General features: G+C 44.5%; 1 protein-coding gene across 6 annotated transcripts in view; it reads right to left on the bottom strand.

The window, feature by feature from the left end:
- DLG2 (discs large MAGUK scaffold protein 2) overlaps positions 1–18944 on the bottom strand; it is a gene marked incomplete at its 3' end in the record, with an annotated part of 818053 nt that overhangs the window by 782507 nt on the left and 16602 nt on the right. For all 6 annotated transcript variants that reach the window (XM_081001988.1, XM_081001992.1, XM_081001989.1 and 3 more), the window contains exon 3: positions 11298–11429. In XM_081001988.1, the coding sequence (XP_080858114.1) occupies positions 11298–11429 (132 nt within the window). The remainder of the gene's footprint in view (positions 1–11297; positions 11430–18944) is intronic.

Raw genomic sequence — 18944 nt, forward strand, 5'->3', positions numbered from 1 at the left:
GCCTTAACTACGGTCTGGCATTACGTGTGAACCCAGCACTTTCCTTAACTCGTGGTTTGATGCCTCCGGGACAAGACAGTCACCAACAAAGGCTCCTAGGAAACAAACCTAACTTTGGAGAAAGAATTCAGGGTTTGTTTGATCGTCTGGGGGACAATTTGTAGTTTATTAAACAACCTATGACTGAATGTCATGTATGAATTTAGCCAATGGGAATTAAGTCAGACTGGTCCAGCAGCAGAGATGTGCTGAGGTGAGGTGTGTCAAGACCATTGTGCCAAGGTAGTGATACTATTGAACAGACTCCCATGAAATGTGATAGACTCTCCTTCAGTTGAATGGTCATCTGTAATGTATGATCTAGCTGAGATTCCAGCATTGCAGGGGGTTCGACTAGATGTCCCTTAGTGTCCCTTCCAACTCTACAATTCTATGATTCTTTGGGGTCTTTGAGTATTAAGGTATATGGGAATTCGGCCTGGGCCTGCTTTGAAAAATGATGAATTCTCTGTTCCTTCCAAATACTTTTTCAAGCAACTGCAAGTCGTCTCTATCACAATCTAGCCTTTGGCAAAATCTCAAAGAACATCCAAGTGGGTGTTTTACAACATCTTCCTTGACATTTTTTCAGGTGCTATTCAGGAACCAGCAAGAAGAACACAGATTTCAGTAAGCTATAATTTGGCTGCATACCTGACAGAGGGAAAAAAGAAGAAGAAGAAGAAAGATCTGGCTGCCTGAGATCATTTGCAGGAGTGTCGTTTTTCTACTCCAGAGAGGAGCCTTCAGGGGAGGGGCTATGCAAAAATTCAAGCTTAAGTTTTTTTAGGACAGTTTTGCTTATGAAATGAAGATGGCACTTGGGACTTTTCACTCAAGATAAAAGCCGCCCTTGAAAGTTAAGTTCTGCTATTAAATGACTGCTTAAGTTGGAAAATAAAAATGATGCTCCTTTGAGATTATAAAGGCTTATCTAGATCATCAGTTCAAAGGGTGCACCTATCCCATTTTAGCCAAGTACGTTTCCAAGCACAATTCAAAGTGTTGGTGCTGACCTTTAAAGCCCTAAATGGCCTCGGTCAGGTATACCTGAAGGAGCGTCTCCACCACCATCATCCAGCCCAGACAGTGAGGTCCAGTGCCGAGGGCCTTCTGGCGGTTCCCTTGCTGCGAGAAATGAGGTTACAGGGAACCAGGCAGAGGGCCTTCTCGGTAGTGGCGCCTGTCCTGTGGAACGCCCTCCCACCAGATGTCAAGGCAATAAACAACTATTTTACTTTTAAAAGACAACTGAAGGCGGCCCTGTTTCGGGAAGTTTTTAATGTCTGGTGCTGTATTGTTTTTAATATTCGGTTGGAAGCTGCCCAGAGTGGCTGGGGAAACCCAGCCAGATGGGCGGAGTATAAATAATAAATTATTATTATTATTATTATTATTATTATTATTATTATTACTTGTAGGATAGCCATGCAATCCTGTTTAGAGGTAGGAAGGTGTCCTTTTTTATTTTTAAAAGATAACTGCCTTTAAAAAGGTCCTTGATAAATTTCACTGGTGATAAGTAAAGGTAAAGGGATCCCTGACCATTAGGTCCAGTTGTGGCCGACTCTGGGGTTGCGGCGTTCATCTCGCTTTATTGGCCGAGGGAGCCAGCGTACAGCTTCCGGGTCATGTGGCCAGCATGACTAAGCCGCTTCTGGCGAACCAGAGCAGCGCACGGAAACGCCATTTACCTTCCCGCTGGAGCGGTACCTATTTATCTACTTGCACTTTGACATGCTTTCGAACTGCTAGGTTGGCAGGAGCAGGGACCAAGCAACGGGAGCTCAACCCGTCGCGGGGATTCGAACTGCCGACCTTCTGAACAGCAAGTCCTAGGCTCTGTGGTTTAACCCACAACGCCACCCACGTCCCTCACTGGTGATAGCCAATGCCAATAAACAAAGAGTCCTTGAAAACCACACATACAACTGAAGGGGTGGTTGTTGTTGTTGTCATTGGCATCCATCTGTCTCGAGAGACAATGGGGTGCACTTCCGGGGGTGAAGTCAAACCGCTGCAATAGCAGCCCCAAAGTCACCTCCTAGGGACGCAAGCCTAGGCAGTGTGTATGGAGGTCCTGGGCTGCCCAGACAACAAGGCCCCCCTCTCAGCCTTTTTGATGTGGTCCAAAGGAAAGCAGTTTATCATCAGCTTGCCTGCAGGAATTGCTGGAAGGAGGTGTACAAGGTGCCAGAACTCTCATCATCCCTGGTCACTGACCATGCTGGCTGGAGTTTATGGGAACTGGAGTGCAGCGGCATCTGTAGTGCCCCCGGCGCACTTCAAATGAATAAAATGAAATGTGCACACATAAACTTGATGTACGTAAGCTACATTGCCAGCCACAAAAAGTGCCACAGTGCCTCTTTGCGTCAGTCTTCTGTTCCAAAAGCACGCACGCAAACCAGATACGGTGGCTTTTCTCTTGTTCTTGCCGCTGCCGGGAAGATCGTGTGCCAAGAAAAGCTGAAAGTGTAAATTTTCAGTTCAATGCAACGCTGCAAATGCCCCAGTTTTGAAAAACGCAGAGGGGAGGTTACACAAGCTCAAGAATGAAGCTGGTGTGTGTGTGTGTGTTTTGAAAGGATCCGGGAAATGTGCCGTCCTTTAGAGGCAGGGTTTATCTGCGTTTTAGAAAAAAAACCCTATAGAGATTAGATTTTACCTAATGCTGCGTAAGATGATTACAGCTATTTGCGGAGCATTAATTCCCGCTCAAAACAAAATGATGTTTTATAGAGATGATTCCACACAAATGCACTCTGTGCGCTCACACACATATCCACATATCAATCTCCTCGTTCTCCAGCAGAGCTCCCTAAGCTGGAAAACCATGCACTTTTCTTAATGATAAATGTACACAGCAAAAAGGTGGCCGAGAGGAGGAGGAAGAGGAGGAGGAGAATCTACAAATATTGTGCCTGCTTATTCATCTCGTTAGCTGGTGTTGCATGGTGGCTTAATAGGGGCTGAGCTACAAATCAGGAAGTCCCCCGTCTGAATCTAAGCTCAGTCAGAAACTCACTTGGGAAGTCACTGTCTCAGCCTCAGGTTCCCCCACCCCACCAGCAATATAGGGGGGTAATAATAGGAACACAGGAAGTTGCGTGTCGAGGTCCCCAGGGCCACCCCAATAACTCACACATCACACCAAAAGTTTTGTTTAAGGTTTTTGGCATAATTTTTGGCCACAACTTTATTAAAATACAAACATGTGAGTGGTTGCTTAGGCATTGGTTACGACTATCTGCCCCCACCGTGGGGGACAGACTGACATTCCGCACGATGCGAAAGTCAGAAAAGAGGGATACACTTGGGGGTAGTGACGGAGCAGGGAACCTGCCCTCAGCCCACCCCAAATGCAGCCAGGAGCTCTTGCAGTGGCCCGAGCCCCCTTGACAGGGTGGACAAGCAATAGTTAGCCCCCGATTCCTTTAACAGAATCCCTTGTAGCAGCAGCATTAGAGGGGCAGGCACAGCCAATCCATGCCCCTCAACCAACCAAACCATAAACCAATGCCTAACCGCAACCTTACAAGTTGTGATGATTTGCTATGCAGTAGGCAAAAACCAAATGGCCCCAGCCAATCAGCCAGATGGACAAAATTCCTACCGGGCCCCTGCCCCAAGAGCAGACGACCCCATGACAGGCATAGCAAGGTCAAAGCGATCAACCCTAATTCTAGGGAGGGGGGGACGGGCAATCCGATGCACGGGCGAAAAGAGGAAGCCCTAGCCTCGTGCAAGGAGTTTTAGCATTTCTGGCTGTCAATCAACAAATGGCAACATTAACTTCTTCCCAACAACAAGGGAAGCCCAATCGCATCAGTGGCCAACGGTCAATAAGCCCACCCCACAACTTTGGAGTGTCCTGGCAGCCCCCACCGCAACACGTGCTCTCCATGAAGGAGAACACGCTTTGCCTTAGACCCACTCAGACCATTGGTCCATCTTGCACAGTATTGTCTTCACTAACCCACGACGGGGCTCTTTTTTGCAATGTCTGGGTGCAGGGAGGAAGGGGGGTCAGAAATCACCCCATTTGCTCACTTCCTTTGCCCATGGAGGGGGTTTTCTGAATACATGTGGCAGTTGTTCAAGTACGCTTGGTGTGTGTTTGTTGTGACTGAGAGGGGTGCATTTGGTAAGAGAGGCAGGGAGGGTATTGGCAAACATGTATAAATCCCAATCAAATAAGTGTTGGAAATGTAAAGAGAAAGAAGATTCTTTTATCATATGTGGTGGTCTTGTAGTAAGGTTAAAGCTTACTGGGAAATGATATATAATGAATTGAAAAATATGTTTAAAGTAACTTTTTAATAATAATAATAATAATAATAATAATAATAATAATAATAAAAACAACCAGAAGCTTTTCTTTGGGGAATTATAGGGACAGAACTACCTAAATTGTATAGAAACCTATTCATGTATGCAACTACAGCAGCAAGTATGTTACCTGCCCAAAAATAGAAAGAAGAAGAAGTCCCAGCAAAGGAAGAATGGATACAAAAACATACGGAATATGCAGAAATGTTGAAACTTACCAGAAAAATAGGAAATCAAGATAACAAACTTTTTACAAAAGAATGGAAATGGTTTATTGAATATTTACAAATAAACTGTAAACAGTTAAGAAGATTGGCAGGATTATTGTAATAACCTGCAGTTTTATAATAGTATATATTTAAACTAGATGAATAAATGAGCAAATTAAGATAATTTGGATATGCAGGAAATATTAAAAATAAATTCAAGGAACCACAGAAAGAGGGGGGAGGAAGTCAAGTTTTGAAATGTTAAGATGATTGTAAAATTATTGAAATGTATAAAATTGAAAATCATAAATAAAATAATTTTAAAAAGAGAGGCAGGGAGGGAGAGAAGGGGGAGGTATTGCATGTTTGTGGCCTGTATGTGTGGCCTGCGAGAGGGAGGGAGAAACGCACTTGGGCCGAGAGAAGGTGGGGAAATATAACAGAATCATAGAATTATAGAATTGGAAGGGATCCTGCGGGTCATCTAGTCCAATGCCCTGAAATCTCAACCAAAGCATTCCTGAGAGATGACGATCCAACCTCTGCTTAAAAACCTCCAATGCAAGAGAGTCCACCTTCCTGCGGATGAGAGAAATGTTATGTGGTGTATCAGAGACAGAGAGATGTGGCTGCAAAGAAACAGAATGCCAGGGAGGTTCGACTGAATTCTTCTCCCTGATACACTAGCTTTCTGCATGCAATGTTGTTGTTTTTTTCCCCGACAGTGGGGAAAAGCAGACATGCAATTCTTGGCACGCTACCTGCATCATTTTTTTCTCCCCATTCGCATTCCCCACCCATACCTTCCACCATTGCCCTTTTAAGGCAGGGACAGGAAGCCAAGGCACAGGGAACTCTATCTGGACCCAGGGACCCTCTCCAAGCCATGCCAATGTCAGGGATGGGCAAGACACTGATGAGTGTGCAGCAGGGGAAGAGGGGCTGGAGTCTGACTCAGCAGACAGGGTCAGTGATTTGGGGGGACCTGTATCAGCCATAAGGCAAGAGTCTGAGGCAGGGGAAGCTTCAGAGCTGGAGGGTGGAGCAGAGGGTGGGTTGGAAGGGCTTCCCCGCCCTCTTCTGTGCCACTTTCTCCCAGAACCAGGAAGGGGGTGAAAAGGGATGAGCAGAGGAAGCTTCCACGCAGGCATAGCCTCTGGCTGCGTGTAGGCAGCCAGTCGGGGGAAGGTGCATAAACTGGTGGAAGGTACTTAAAGTGGTCCCCTGTTGTGGCAACTGCTCTATAGAGCGTGGACCTGGGAATAGCTGCCTATCAAGGGGCTGTCAGGAAGGCAGGTTCATCCACAGGTCAGGAAAGGGGACTTGAGACGTGACATGCAATCACCTGTTATTCACAAAAGTAAAAACACAACTGAGTTCATTCTAGGCTAATCTGGTCCCTCTCTAGCCCTCTCCTCCTAAACTCGTCCCAAGCTGTCGTAAACTGCTGCAAGGGGGAGGAACCCCCCTCTGGACCAGTCTGGCCCATGGCTCAGCAATGTGCAAGGCTCTTTGTGACGGGGGTGGCAGTGGAGAAGTAGTTGCAGAGGGATTGCCCAGCCGCTGAGCAACCGAAACATCATCTGGCTCCTCTGTGTCAGAGTCTGCACTCGTATTGAGTCCCTCAACGCCCAGCCCTGTCCCTTGAATGGCTTTCTTATTCTGAGCCCCCGTGTTCACTCAAACCTCCTGCTTCCCCCTCTGTGTCCTCCCTGGGGGGTGAGGATCTTGACTTGTCGTCTCCCACCATTCTTTGCCATCCAGCCAGTCCCTGACACTGCCTAGACACTAGATTGGTGTGCAAAGATATCCAGAGCTCTACAGAAGCGACTATAGATGTTATCTTTGACAATGAAAAGGTTGCTTTCTACCGTGTGCATTTATTTGGCTGGGAAGCGCCCTTGCCCCATTGGCCGTGTCTTTTCGCCTCACTGGAATGTGTCCTTGTACAAAGGCAATACATCATGCTCGGCCAGGTGAAGAAATGCATGCTGTTGTCAGAAACCTGTGACTTTTGCATGGGTCTTTGGTACCGAGCTAAGGAACACAGCTGTTGCTCTGCCTACTTTTCCTCGGAGTGGCCGCTGAGACCATATAACACCGGTCCTGAAAGACCTACATTGGCTCCCAGTACGTTTCTGAGCACAGTTCAAAGTGTTGGTGCTGACCTTGAAAGCCCTAAATGGCCTCGGCCCAGTATACCTGAAGGAGCGTCTCCACTCCCATTGTTCAGCCCGGACACTGAGGTCCAGTGACGAGGGCCTCCTGGCGGTTCCCTCCCTCTGAGAAGTGAGGTTACAGAAAACCAGGCAGAGGGCCTTCTCAGTGGTGGCACCCGCCCTGTGGAACGCCCTTCCACCAGATGTCAAAGAGAAGAACTACCACCAGACCTTTAGAAGACATCTGAAGGCAGCCCTGTTTAGGGAAGTTTTTAATGTTTGATATTTTATCGTGTTTTTAATATTCTGTTGGGAGCCTCCCAGAGTGGCTGCGGAAACCCAGCCAGATGGGAGGGGTATGATATAAAAAAAACTAGAATATATGTTTCATTTCTTCGATGGTTGTGAAGACCACAGCCAGCCAGAGTAGGATGCCTGTTTTGGTGCAGCATGCCTGAGTGGATTGAGATTGCCAAGATGGCACTTATTATATATAATAGAGCATCCTCTGATAAACTACCCTCTAGCCACGGCACTGCCAGCCTCTCAGTTCTCCATTTCAATTATTCATCTGTTTCTATAATCAAGGCCTCATTCATATTTATTACTCTTACAGCAACCTAGTAATGAGCCCTGATTCCTCTGCTAGGGAAACATGATACGTCTTAAAAGATTATGCTGCTTAGAAGCATCTCTACTAAGGTTCAGGGGCTGAATGCAAAGGGAAAGGAAATCCAGGCCCCAGTATTTGTGGGGTTTCCCCTACCCATAATTAAAAGCTGCACCTCCAAAAATCCTAGTCGCAGTTCTGGGGTCACCATTTTCTGGAACTGCAGCCGGCCCCAACATTAGGCATGGGAGACAAATTCTATTTCATTTGCATTTTAATGAGAAACTCCTTAATTCGCACTTCTCAAACCAATAAGCAAAATGAAACCCAATCACCCTACTAAATTCACACTTCTCAATTTTTTGTGATGCGGATCTCCATCAATGTGCACAGACATCCATGCATTGGGGGAAATGGTGCATTAGAAATGACCGCATTCATGTAAATAACATACGAAAAAATCTCTCGAGGAACATTGTTTGCATGAAATGTGTCTATAAGGAGAAAAGTGCACTAAAGTTATGGCAAATTTCCATGAGGATTTTTAAAGAAATTGCAAATCACTGCAGAAACGTGGAGAATTGAATTTAAGATGGGTAAAATGAGAAATTGAGAGAATAAGGCTACCAGTCACTACTAAACACGATGGCTATGTTCTACCTCCACAGTAGTAGAAGTGGTATGCCCAGTGGGGAAACCCAGTCGGATGAGTGGGGGATTGTTATTGTTATTGTTATTATAACAATATTTGAGAATTGCAAGTGAGGAGAGCACTGTTGTGCTCACGTCCTACTTATGAGCTTCCCATAGACATCTGGTCGGACACTAAGATGACAGAATTCTGGACTACGTGGGTCATTGGCCTCAACCAGCAGTGCTCTTCATATATGTTCAGAGGCAGTTTGCCTCTTTGCATCAATTGTTGGGAAGCCACAATGCGAGAGGAATTAAGGGACCATTTGTCCTCAGCCCTCTCTTTGAAGGCTCCTTCAGAGTCTGATTTAAAGATAAAGAGCCCAAGAAGAGAAAGCAGGAAGGATCTTGGAAGCTGTAGCACTTGGATGCAGAGTAAGCAGGAACACTGATCACACCCGTCCCAGTTAAAACCTTCAGGCCTAGTTGGTGCATTATTCATTATTATTAACTTGGATTTATTAATTGCCTTCCAAACCGCCGCCTCAAGGCAATTCTGCATCTTCCTCACTCCCAACTCTCTTAACATTTGCTTTGGTTTTGCTTAAGTGAAAAGCTTACCTTTAAAAATATTAGCTTTTGGAGAGTAGAGAGGCTTTTACGAGTTTAACTTTGAGTTATCTTGTTTGCTGTTGTTGTTGCTGTGGTGGTGTGTGTTTTACTGGTGAGGTTTTGGCTTCTTCTTTGGTTCTGTTTTGTTAGATTTTAACATTTGCATCCTGCCACAAGCACTGTGAATATTCAGAGTTATAAGCAACTTTTCAGGACAAAAATTGACGAACGCACAACAGATTAAAAAAAAAAAGGGACCAAAGCACAGGGACCATATGACATTAGTGTGAATTTTAATGCAGAAACACATTACGAGGCAGCCTATCAAACGTGGTCCCAAACAGATGTCAGAAGTGTGATTATTATATGTAACGATTATATAATAATCAGGTTTTATTATGTAACGGCATCCTCTTACAACCTTGGAATACGGTTGCACAGTCACTTATTGAGTATCAGCCAATCCAAGGCATTCAAAGAGCAAAACAATTTTGTAATGAGAGATTATGCATGTTTCGCCATTCCAAAATCCCCGTAATAAAATTTTAAAAGCACCACGGGAGTGAAGAAAGGTCATCTCAAGTGGGTGGATGGAGAGAATAAATGCATTTGTGGGTTTTTTTTATAGATATAAAAAAAAACATTAAATCAACAGGCTGGGAAACTTCTTTCCTGTTTATCGCAACTAGTGATGAACAACACAATGGAAGGAAAGTTTTGGTTCAAGCAGTTCTCCTTTTTCTCACTTACGAAACATCTTAGCCACCCCAAGAAAAACCCAAAATCACAGGAAACAACAACACCACTATTGTAGCAGTTTTGAAAGCAAGCATTTTGGGGGGAAATATATTAGCAGCATTCCCTCAAGGACAAAACATGCACTGATTGACATGGAAATTTATGCCCTGCACATACCGACAAACAAGAGAGATGGCTGTCACCTTCTGTCTCCAAGACTAGAGCTGAATTTCAACCACAAGGTGATACCTGCTTGAATTCTTCCAAGGAGGATCCCAAAAGACTATGTCCACCTCTGTCAGACCCTCTCCAAGGGCCTTTCACCACTTCCTACTCATTCTCCTTCCCTGATGCCAACAGACATGTTGTGAGGAAGGAGGAAGTGGAGAGGGTGATAGGAAAAGGCACTCTGCCAAGTCTATGGAAGCACCGATCGGTGACCGGGAACAGACCCAGAATCACACAAACACTCCACCTCCCATTTCTTTCAAAGTGAAAGCTCCAGAGCATCAAATTCCCACCAGGGATTCTGGTTGGAACAGACAATCCAGAAGTTCTCAACAAGCACCTGCTACTTCCATCTCCACTTTTCCCATGGTTGCAGCTTGATTCTGATGGCTGTTATTGATTGTAAATATGCTACTTTTGAGCAAATAAAGGGATATTAGGACAGAAGAAACGTGTGGGACTTGCTTACTGCTCTTTCGACACACACCGCTGCGTAATTCTGCTAATTGCTTTACGACCGCTACAAAGCCACCCTGCGTAAACAGAAGCTACAGAGGCTCGCAGGGGGAGCGTGGCTGGGCGCTGAACAATAAAGCAATAAATCTACCGAACAAAGGTTATGGGGGAGAAAGCCCTTCAATGGTCAGTTATTTGATCTTATGGAAGGAGAGGAGGAGGAGGTGATGGTGGTCGCTACAATTTCTTATTCTTCTTAAACCACAGTGCTCAACTCTCTGAACACTTTCAGAGCAAACAGGAAGGCGATTGCCTGTCCCTATCAAACCTATCGGACACTTACTAGCTCCAAGGGCGGGCATGTTCGACAGAACAATCTCTCTGCCTCCCAGAGTCACAGCAAAGCCTATCTTCAACCTCCTCTTTTGGCCAGACATAACAAGGCAACATTGGAGATCCATTATCAAATCCTCCACCTCTGGATTTTGACAAGTGGCAACTGTGCCCCCAATGCCAAAACTGAATCATTTTCCCAATGTAAAACATTTCCCCCAAAGTTTCTATTTGCCCCATCAGGGAAGCCTATAGGTACCCATAATAGAGCAGAAAGCAGCTTGGCGGGTTGGCAGGATCATTTACATCAGGAAAATGAGAGAGCGAGAAAAGTTCCACATCACCATTTTTATTGTATTTCTAACCCACCCTTCATGAGAAGCAAATTACAGCATATAAAAACAGATAGGACAGTTAAACAAACAAGCAAACACCTGTAATACTAGAATCAAAAATAGGTAGGTCAGGTTTTCTGCCAAGAGAGGCACCAAAACACGTTTTTCAATTTTCAGGAGGGCAAGTGTCTCTCCAACAAACAACAGAAGCTGGAAAGATATGGTGTCCCCTCCTCTGTAGAGAGGAAGCTCCACATTTTTGGAACCATCACCCAGAAGGCTCTCTAACAAGCTGCCATTGCTCACTTCCAAACGTCTGAGAGTAGTAGAATCATCAGAACCTCCACCTCTGTTGTCTTAAGCCCTGAACTGATCTACAGGGAAGAAGGTGGTCTTTCAAATTCTTTACTTTATGGTGATTACCACCTACAGCAACCATAGTTAATAAACCGGACTCCACATGGAACATCCCCACATCAGGCTAGTTGTTCACCTGACCCCATTAACCAAGCCAGTCTATGAGAATCATCCAAGAGCCATCCATCTTCAGCACCCAATTGCCTGAATCATAACAACCATGAAGAAAAAATAAGCATTAGCCGGATTTACGTACCTAGCAATGCCTGGAATAAGCTGCTTTTAAAGATGCCCATCACCTTTTTAATGGCCTTTTTCAGTGGCTGCTCTTCTGGCTTTTTCAGCTTCTTGCAATAATCTTCCAGAAGTGCTAAAGCTCGATCCGTGTCTACAATAAATAAAAATACCCAAGGTTATAAAAGTAGTTAACTGGGTTGAAAAGGCTGAGAGTAACAAAACAGAGGAGGGGGAGGAGGAGAAGCAGGAACAGATTATTGATCGATGAGAGGGAATAGAAGCACCACACATTAAATAAAGCAATCGTACAATAAAACCATCATCAGAATCAAAGTACAGCACAATGAAGTTTGCTGCAACAGCTTTGGAAATCATAGTCCTCCCAATCCTCAAAGTGGCCATACTCCATCTCTTCCCTGCAGCAGCTTCTGAAGACCTTGCCCTAAGTAGGGCATCCATGTACACATGAGATTACACAGGATCCAGACCTATCCTGCAATTTCTAGTAAACTACTGCATTTTGACATGGCTTCCCTCAGGTCAACTTCAAGCGATCTTGAGCACAGTATTCTTACTTGAAGCACGCTGAATCCCAGGTATGTGAAGCCTTCCTTTCCATCACAATTTCCAAAGACGGAGGTCAGGGTGGGAAACCAATCAGGCAATTCCATCAGGTGAGGACATCACCCCCCAGACTCCACCCACGGCAGGTGACTTCAACACACATCAGCCCATGGGTGATGGGCAAATTTGACTTAAAATGCAGCAAGAATATTCACTGTGTAAAACGCCTTAGATCTCCTTTTCAGGTTTCTTCCTAGTGATTTGGTGTCGGCTGGTTCTCAGAATTTCCCATTGACTTCCCTATGCTGGGATTTCAGCGCAAAATAACACACTAGAGAGGCAAGCAACTGGTCCAGCGCCAAAAACCACTTCAAAAATGAATCAGTGCTCCAAAGTCTGCCATGAATATATGATTATTTTAAGAGCCCAGGCCTTGGATAAATAGGAAATGGAAGTGGCGTTGGGAGATCTCAAGGCACAGCTAAGAAGCATGACTTGCATTAGCTATGCTTTGGAGAATTCTTTGGTTTGCAAACCATCTAAAGGCCTACCTAGATATTTATTACACAGGATGCACAGCTCCTGTCCCTGGTAAAAGGAAGTCATTTGTTTCCCCACCTCCTACATACAGTGATCAATGAACTGGAGAGGAGGGATGCTGACCATGATGACATCACATGACATGTCACTTTTACGAGACATCACCAGGGGGACCGTGTGAGAAAGATGTGGACCAGTGCATCTCCTGTAATGTATAGCTAAGGGCAGTTCTCCCTATACATTGATATTTACAGATTCCAATACGGTGGTTTTTATTGGGCTCTGCATGTGGATAGCTCAGGCAGTAGAGCACGAGACTCTTAATCTCAGGGTTGTGGGTTCAAGCCCCATGTTGGGCGAAGGATTCCTGAATTGCAGGGGGTTGAACTGGATGACCCTTGTTGTCCCTTCCAACTCTACAATTCTATGATTCTGCAATTCTAAACATGCGGGGCTGAATGCTGAACCCTGGAGGATGGCAGCTCTAGCAACTCACACCAAGAACATTTTGACAAAGCATCCCCAAATGGGCAAAAATAGATGCAAAATGGAGATTTATCAACAACAGGTAACAAACAATCCTGGTTACCTGATACATTACTTTACTGATCAGTATTGGCTGCTTGATAACCCTTCAAAGGAGACTCTACTGTGAAATTGATGGCTCACAATTCATGAAGCAGTTCAATTCTATCATCTGTGGTCTGAATCAAGATAATGGCTTTTTGCCCCACTATAGGTGTCCTTTAGGTCACCAGTCCTAAAATGTTGTGTTATAATCAACACTGCTTGGGAACTCCAGGCCAACACCATAATACCTCAACCCCCAAAACACAATAGCATCACGTATTTCAGTAACAGTTTTCTTCTGTAAACAATGGAAGACTATATTCTTCTGTTCTCAATCCCTCCTCCTACTTCTGAATCCTTGAAATGTTGGGGGGGGGGGTTTGGCCATCTGGAGGTGACGCTTAAAATTGGACCCAGAATCCAAACCCATGATCTTATTCACTATTCGGCTCCCGACAAACAATTTAGTTTTTATATTTGAACTGAAGACCTCATTTCCTCTTTCAGCTTGTTGACTAAGCTCTTGCAACTCTGTTGTCACTCCACAAAACCTTGACTATTGATGTAAAATGGAAAACAAAACAAAAAATGTAGCTCCTTTCCCACAAATACTTACAGATTAAATATTGTCAAATGATAAGAACAACACACACAAATAAATCTCACAAAACTATCTCTGCAACGCATAACCAAGGTTAATTTGTTGACTAAATGCTGTAGGATTAAAGAAGCTACCAATTAAAGTAAATGTCGTATTTGTGTATAGGGTTTCTAACTTTTTGAGTCCAGTTGATAGTAGTTTAATCAGCAGCAATTAACAGGTAACTGTTGGGTTTTCAAATGATTCCAACACACTCCTCTGTTATAAGCACAGGAGTAGGCTGAGCTGCTTTTTTCTGGTCAGTTGGCAACCCTACTTATGTAAGACCCTCATCTGATTGTAGGAGCTATTGAGGATTCTTTCCCTTCACTGGGTGAGAATAGATGATTAGCTCTACCTTGGATATTTATAGTGCACAGTTAGCTACAAAGGCAGCTATTCTTAGGACTCAATCATATTTGCATTTGTAATTGATTTTGCACTCTTCCTCTTGGTTCAAATGACCATCGTTCCCATTCTGCCTGCTTAAAAGTTCTCTGCAACTCAATCAGTTGGCTGCAAGCCTCGAAAACCACACAATCATTTCATATTTAAGCCAGAAACTCCCTGGACTAACAGGAGGGAAACAGCCTAAAGACGCCCAAGAGAGGCTTCCCTTGTAACCAGAGTCCAATTGCAACCAAAGTCGGCTCTATCATTGGACAGAGAGAAGCAGCTGCCTCAGGCAGCAGGTGCTGAGGGCCGCAGAGTGAGGGGCAGTATTCTACTAAAAAGATGCAAGAATTTCTACTTGCACAATGGAATTTCTCCCGTCCTCATTCTGCACACCTCATGCCCTCCCAAATCTGTTATAGGAACCCCCAGAACAGATTTAGGGGCTGCACTGGTGGAGGAGAGGTGGGAAATTTTCGTTGTGCATGCAGAAATCTGTGCTCTACTGGGACCCTCCAGATGATTTATGGATTGAGTATTCATCCTGATTAGCTTGCACAAATCTTAGATGGAGGTTGGATTACCTCCAATCTTCACTGAGCATACATCCTGGTTTGTTTGCAAAACAGTTGTCATCCTCAGTGCCGGATTTACGTATAAGCTAAACAAGCTGTAGCTTAGGGCCCCACTCTCTTGGGGTCCCCCCAAAAAATTTAAAGGAAAAAAACCCTGGATGTACATTTCCAAAATATAAGATAAAAAACAAATAAAATAAAACCTACATACAGCAACAGTGTTTTGTGTTGTGTAGGCTCCTATGATGTAAGTCATGGGCCCCGCCTGCTAGCCTGCTCCCTAAAATATCACTGGTTTGCTCATTTCTGTATATAGGGTGCCTACATTCTGCATGTGCAAATGGCTTTAGATACCTATTAGGTCCATAAATTACCATATAGCATATATTCAACACAAAAAACAGTGACAATTTGCTGTTGACAAACGACAGCTGGACATATAAAGGGCCCCATTACCTTCAGTAGCTTAGGACCTCATTAAACTTAAATCCGGCCCTGCATTCACCTCACGTTGCTTAACAAGGTTCTACACATCTTTCTATTAGCAATCCAACTTTTCATGTATTTTCCCTGACCCTTTTTCAAAGCACAAGAAGTCCAGGGCTGTTATCTTAAGTGGATTCGTTGCTCCAGGACAAAGGGTGTTAATCCAGTTTAAATGTGCAAACCTAAAGTTCTGGTTTGTTTGTGGGCCCCACAGCACATTTGCAGTCTAGGGTGTCCCAGCCCACAGCTTAGAAATTACTGCAAATGTACATTTCTCTAGTGTTAAAACCCAGCACGTCTCCAGTTGTAAATTCCTTCCACAGTTCCCCCTACAAAGCATTTACTTGTTCCCAAGAATTGTTGTTGTTGTTGTTTTTAAAGTAATCGAAACAAACAACTCTCCAGCCTTCAAAGACACAATTGTTTTCCGTGTCTCATGGCCAAACTACAAGACATCTGTGAGAAAACCTCATGATATTTCAATTTTTACTTTTGAGGGTGGGGGTGAGAGCTTTGAATTCAATCTGATGAATGGTGTTTGGGGACCATGGGGATATTGGGGGGGGGTGTTTTATTCTGAAGAAGTGCCACTACTAGTGGGGTGGGAGGAGAAAGAAATTCCATTCAGTTCTCATTTAAAGGAGAACCTGCCTAATTCTCCAATATGCAAACCAAATCACAGCCATCCTTTGAAATTTGTACTTCTCCAAATTTTGCAATGCCGTTCTCCAACCAAGTAACTTGTGAGTAGCTGCCAGAGTTTGGTACTGCCCAAGCTTCCTGTGGCTGCTCTTTTTATTCTGTTTGTTTGGTTTTTGTCTTTTTAAGAGTGTTATTCGTCAGTTGGAGACCTTTGGACACCAAGCAACTAACAATTCAAAAAAACCATAACCACAACACAAAACTGAATATAGAATGGGGTACAGTGAGCATGGAATGTATACATTGGCAGGGTGTGTGGAGAGACATGCGGAAATGAAACTGCTTTTGAAAACTGTATACAGTGGTACCTCAGGTTACAAACACCTCGGGTTACAAACACCTCGGATTACAGACTCGGCTAACCTGGAAGTAGTACCTCGGGTTAAGAACTTTACCTCAGGATGAGAACAGAAATCGCACGGTGGCAGTGGGAGGCCCCATTACCTAAAGTGGTACCTCAGGTTAAGAACGGTTTCAGGTCAAGAACGGACCTCCGGAACGAATTAAGTTCGTAACCAGAAGTACCACTGTATTAGGAATAAAGCATGGAGATATGTGTATATTAGGAGGAAGTTGCACTAAAATGCTGACGAGTTTTCATGAGGCATAATAATAATAATAATAATAATAATAATAATAATAATGGCATATTGGTGTGAAAATGTGGGGAACTGAACTTAAGATTGGAAAAATGAGAAACCGGGAGAACCGAAATAGGTACATTCTCTCAGCCCTAGCTATAGATCAGTGATGCAACACACGTGCTGCACGGACAAGATCCCAAGTTCAATCCCGGCCATCTCCAGTTAATAGCCAGCAACAGATTATGCCAGAGACCTCCGATAGCCACTGCCTGTCAGCCTAGATAATACTTAGCTAAAATGGACAAACAGCCTGACTCCATATAAGACGTACTGTATTCAACCAAGTTTTAACTGCGCCCAAATATAGACTCCACTCAGGTTGCATTCAAGCCAGTTTTGTGGATATGGGGGACTGGGTCAATATGGTATAACTATTTTTCCTCCACACTGTTTGCTGAATCTTCTCTACATCTTATTAGTCCTGGCGTGGGAGAGGGGGACACCCACACCATGGGGCTAACAGCAGCTTGAGGGGTAGGAAAGAGGGTCCCCAACCCACATACTTCATGGAATCAAATTTGGGTTGCCAACTTTCCTTTTTAAACTTTCCTGGCTCCTATGCCTTTTAATAACAGTATAGCAAGAAGGTGTTGAAACAGGCAAAACTTTGCCTTCCGCTTGATCTCCCTGGTAAGAAAGTTGTTCATCTACTACAGGGGTCAGCAAACTTTTTCAGCAGGGGGCCAGTCCACTATCCCTCAGACCTTGTGTGGGGCTGGATTATATTTTGGGGAAAAAATATGAACGAATTCCTACGCCCCACAAGTAACCCTGAGATGCATTTTAAATAAAAGGACACATTCTACTCATGTAAAAACACGCTGATTCCTGGACCGTCTGCGGGCCGGATTTAGAAGGCGATTGGGCCGGATCCAGCCCCTGGGCCTTAGTTTGCCTACCCATGATCTACTACATTTCTGTGATTCAGGTGCTGAAAGGTGGCGAGCCTATGCCAACACAGAGGCAAAATACTAACCAGCTAAAATGGCGCAAACTGTAGCCCTAGAACACATACCAGCAATTGGATCGTTTTAATCAGATTATTTTAAATTCTAGCTAACAAGGTAGAAATGCTGTCTAGCTTTGGAGTGGCTTAGCTGCAGCAATCCAGCTTAAGCAGGAAAAAAAATGCAAATGCATTATAAATATGAGTTTATTATTGTGTCGCGGTTTACGTAATTTCAGGTTTTCCCTCTGCAGTTCCATGACATGAATATGCAATTGCTTGGGTAGCCTTAGGGTAGTGTGAAAATTCTGTAGAATGGAGCACAGAGGCACGCACAGTGCCACTGGAAGTTGAGAGCCCAAAGTCCGCCATTGTGCACAGCTTGTAAATCGGAAGAATACTGTAGTTGATTATGAAGGCGTTCAATGGGAGGGTCTGGTTTTTGACCCCTGTCCAGTACCTACTGGGAGCTGCATTATAATAAGGGTCAGATCACTGGTTTCTCCCAGTCCTGCCTGGAGATGCAGGGTTTTGAACCTTGGAGCTTTTGCATGCAAAGTTCAGTGACTGAGCCACAGACTTTGCATGACAGGATATACTCCCCTAAGCAAATAGCGGAGAGGTAGCTATGAACCACGGGACGCGGGTGGGGCTGTGGGTTAAACCACAGAGCCTAGGACTTGCCGATCAGAAGGTTGGCGGTTTGAATCCCCGCGACGGGGTGAGCTCCCATTGCTCGGTCCCTGCTCCTGCCAACCTAGCGGTTCGAAATCACGTCAAAGTGCAAGTAGATAAATAGGTACCGCTCTGGCGGGAAGGTGAACGGTGTTTCCGTGCGCTGCTCTGGTTCGCCAGAAGTGGCTTAGTCATGCTGGCCACATGACTGTACGACGGCTCCCTCGGCCAGTAAAGCGAGATGAGCGCCGCAACCCCAGAGTCGGCCACGACTGGCCCTAATGGTCAGGGATCCCTTTACCTTTAGCTATGAACCAGACCAGCCTCTTTGTGACTTTTTCCCAAGCAATGTTCTCCAGTCAGGGGTGGACCTTGGGGTCTGTGCGACACCAACATCCAGCACCCTCATGGGCAGGCATTCAAGAGTGTCCTACCTAATTTGCAGTTTCCAAAACTATATGCAAATTGGAAAAAGTCATCAAAATTTGCAATGCGATTCAAGTTCTCCAGGCCATTTAAGGGGTACAAAAATGTGTTTACGAGGGTAAAATGGGTATCAAAAATGCACACGCTAGTGAAAATAACATGCAAAATGTGTTACTTTATTGCTGGAAATTGCTTTATAAAGCTAGCATACGCTAGGCAAAAAGGCATGCAGTAATATGCGTAAGGAGAAATATGCTAATGAAATTTCATGAGGACTTTAAAAAAAAATAGCAAACTGATGTGGAAGTGCGAAGGACTGTACTTAAGATTGGGGAAAATAAAAAACTGAGACAATCCGAAATACAGTCAAACCTCAGTTGTCAGACATAATCCGTTCCAGAAGTCTGTTCGGCTTCTGAAATATTCCCCAACCGAGGCACAGCTTCCGATTGGTTGCAGGAGCTTCCTGCTCTCAAACAGAAGCCACATCGGACATTCAGCTTCC

This window comes from Podarcis pityusensis, assembly GCF_964106645.2.
Source record: "Podarcis pityusensis genome assembly, chromosome: 4".
NCBI lineage: Eukaryota > Metazoa > Chordata > Lepidosauria > Squamata > Lacertidae > Podarcis > Podarcis pityusensis.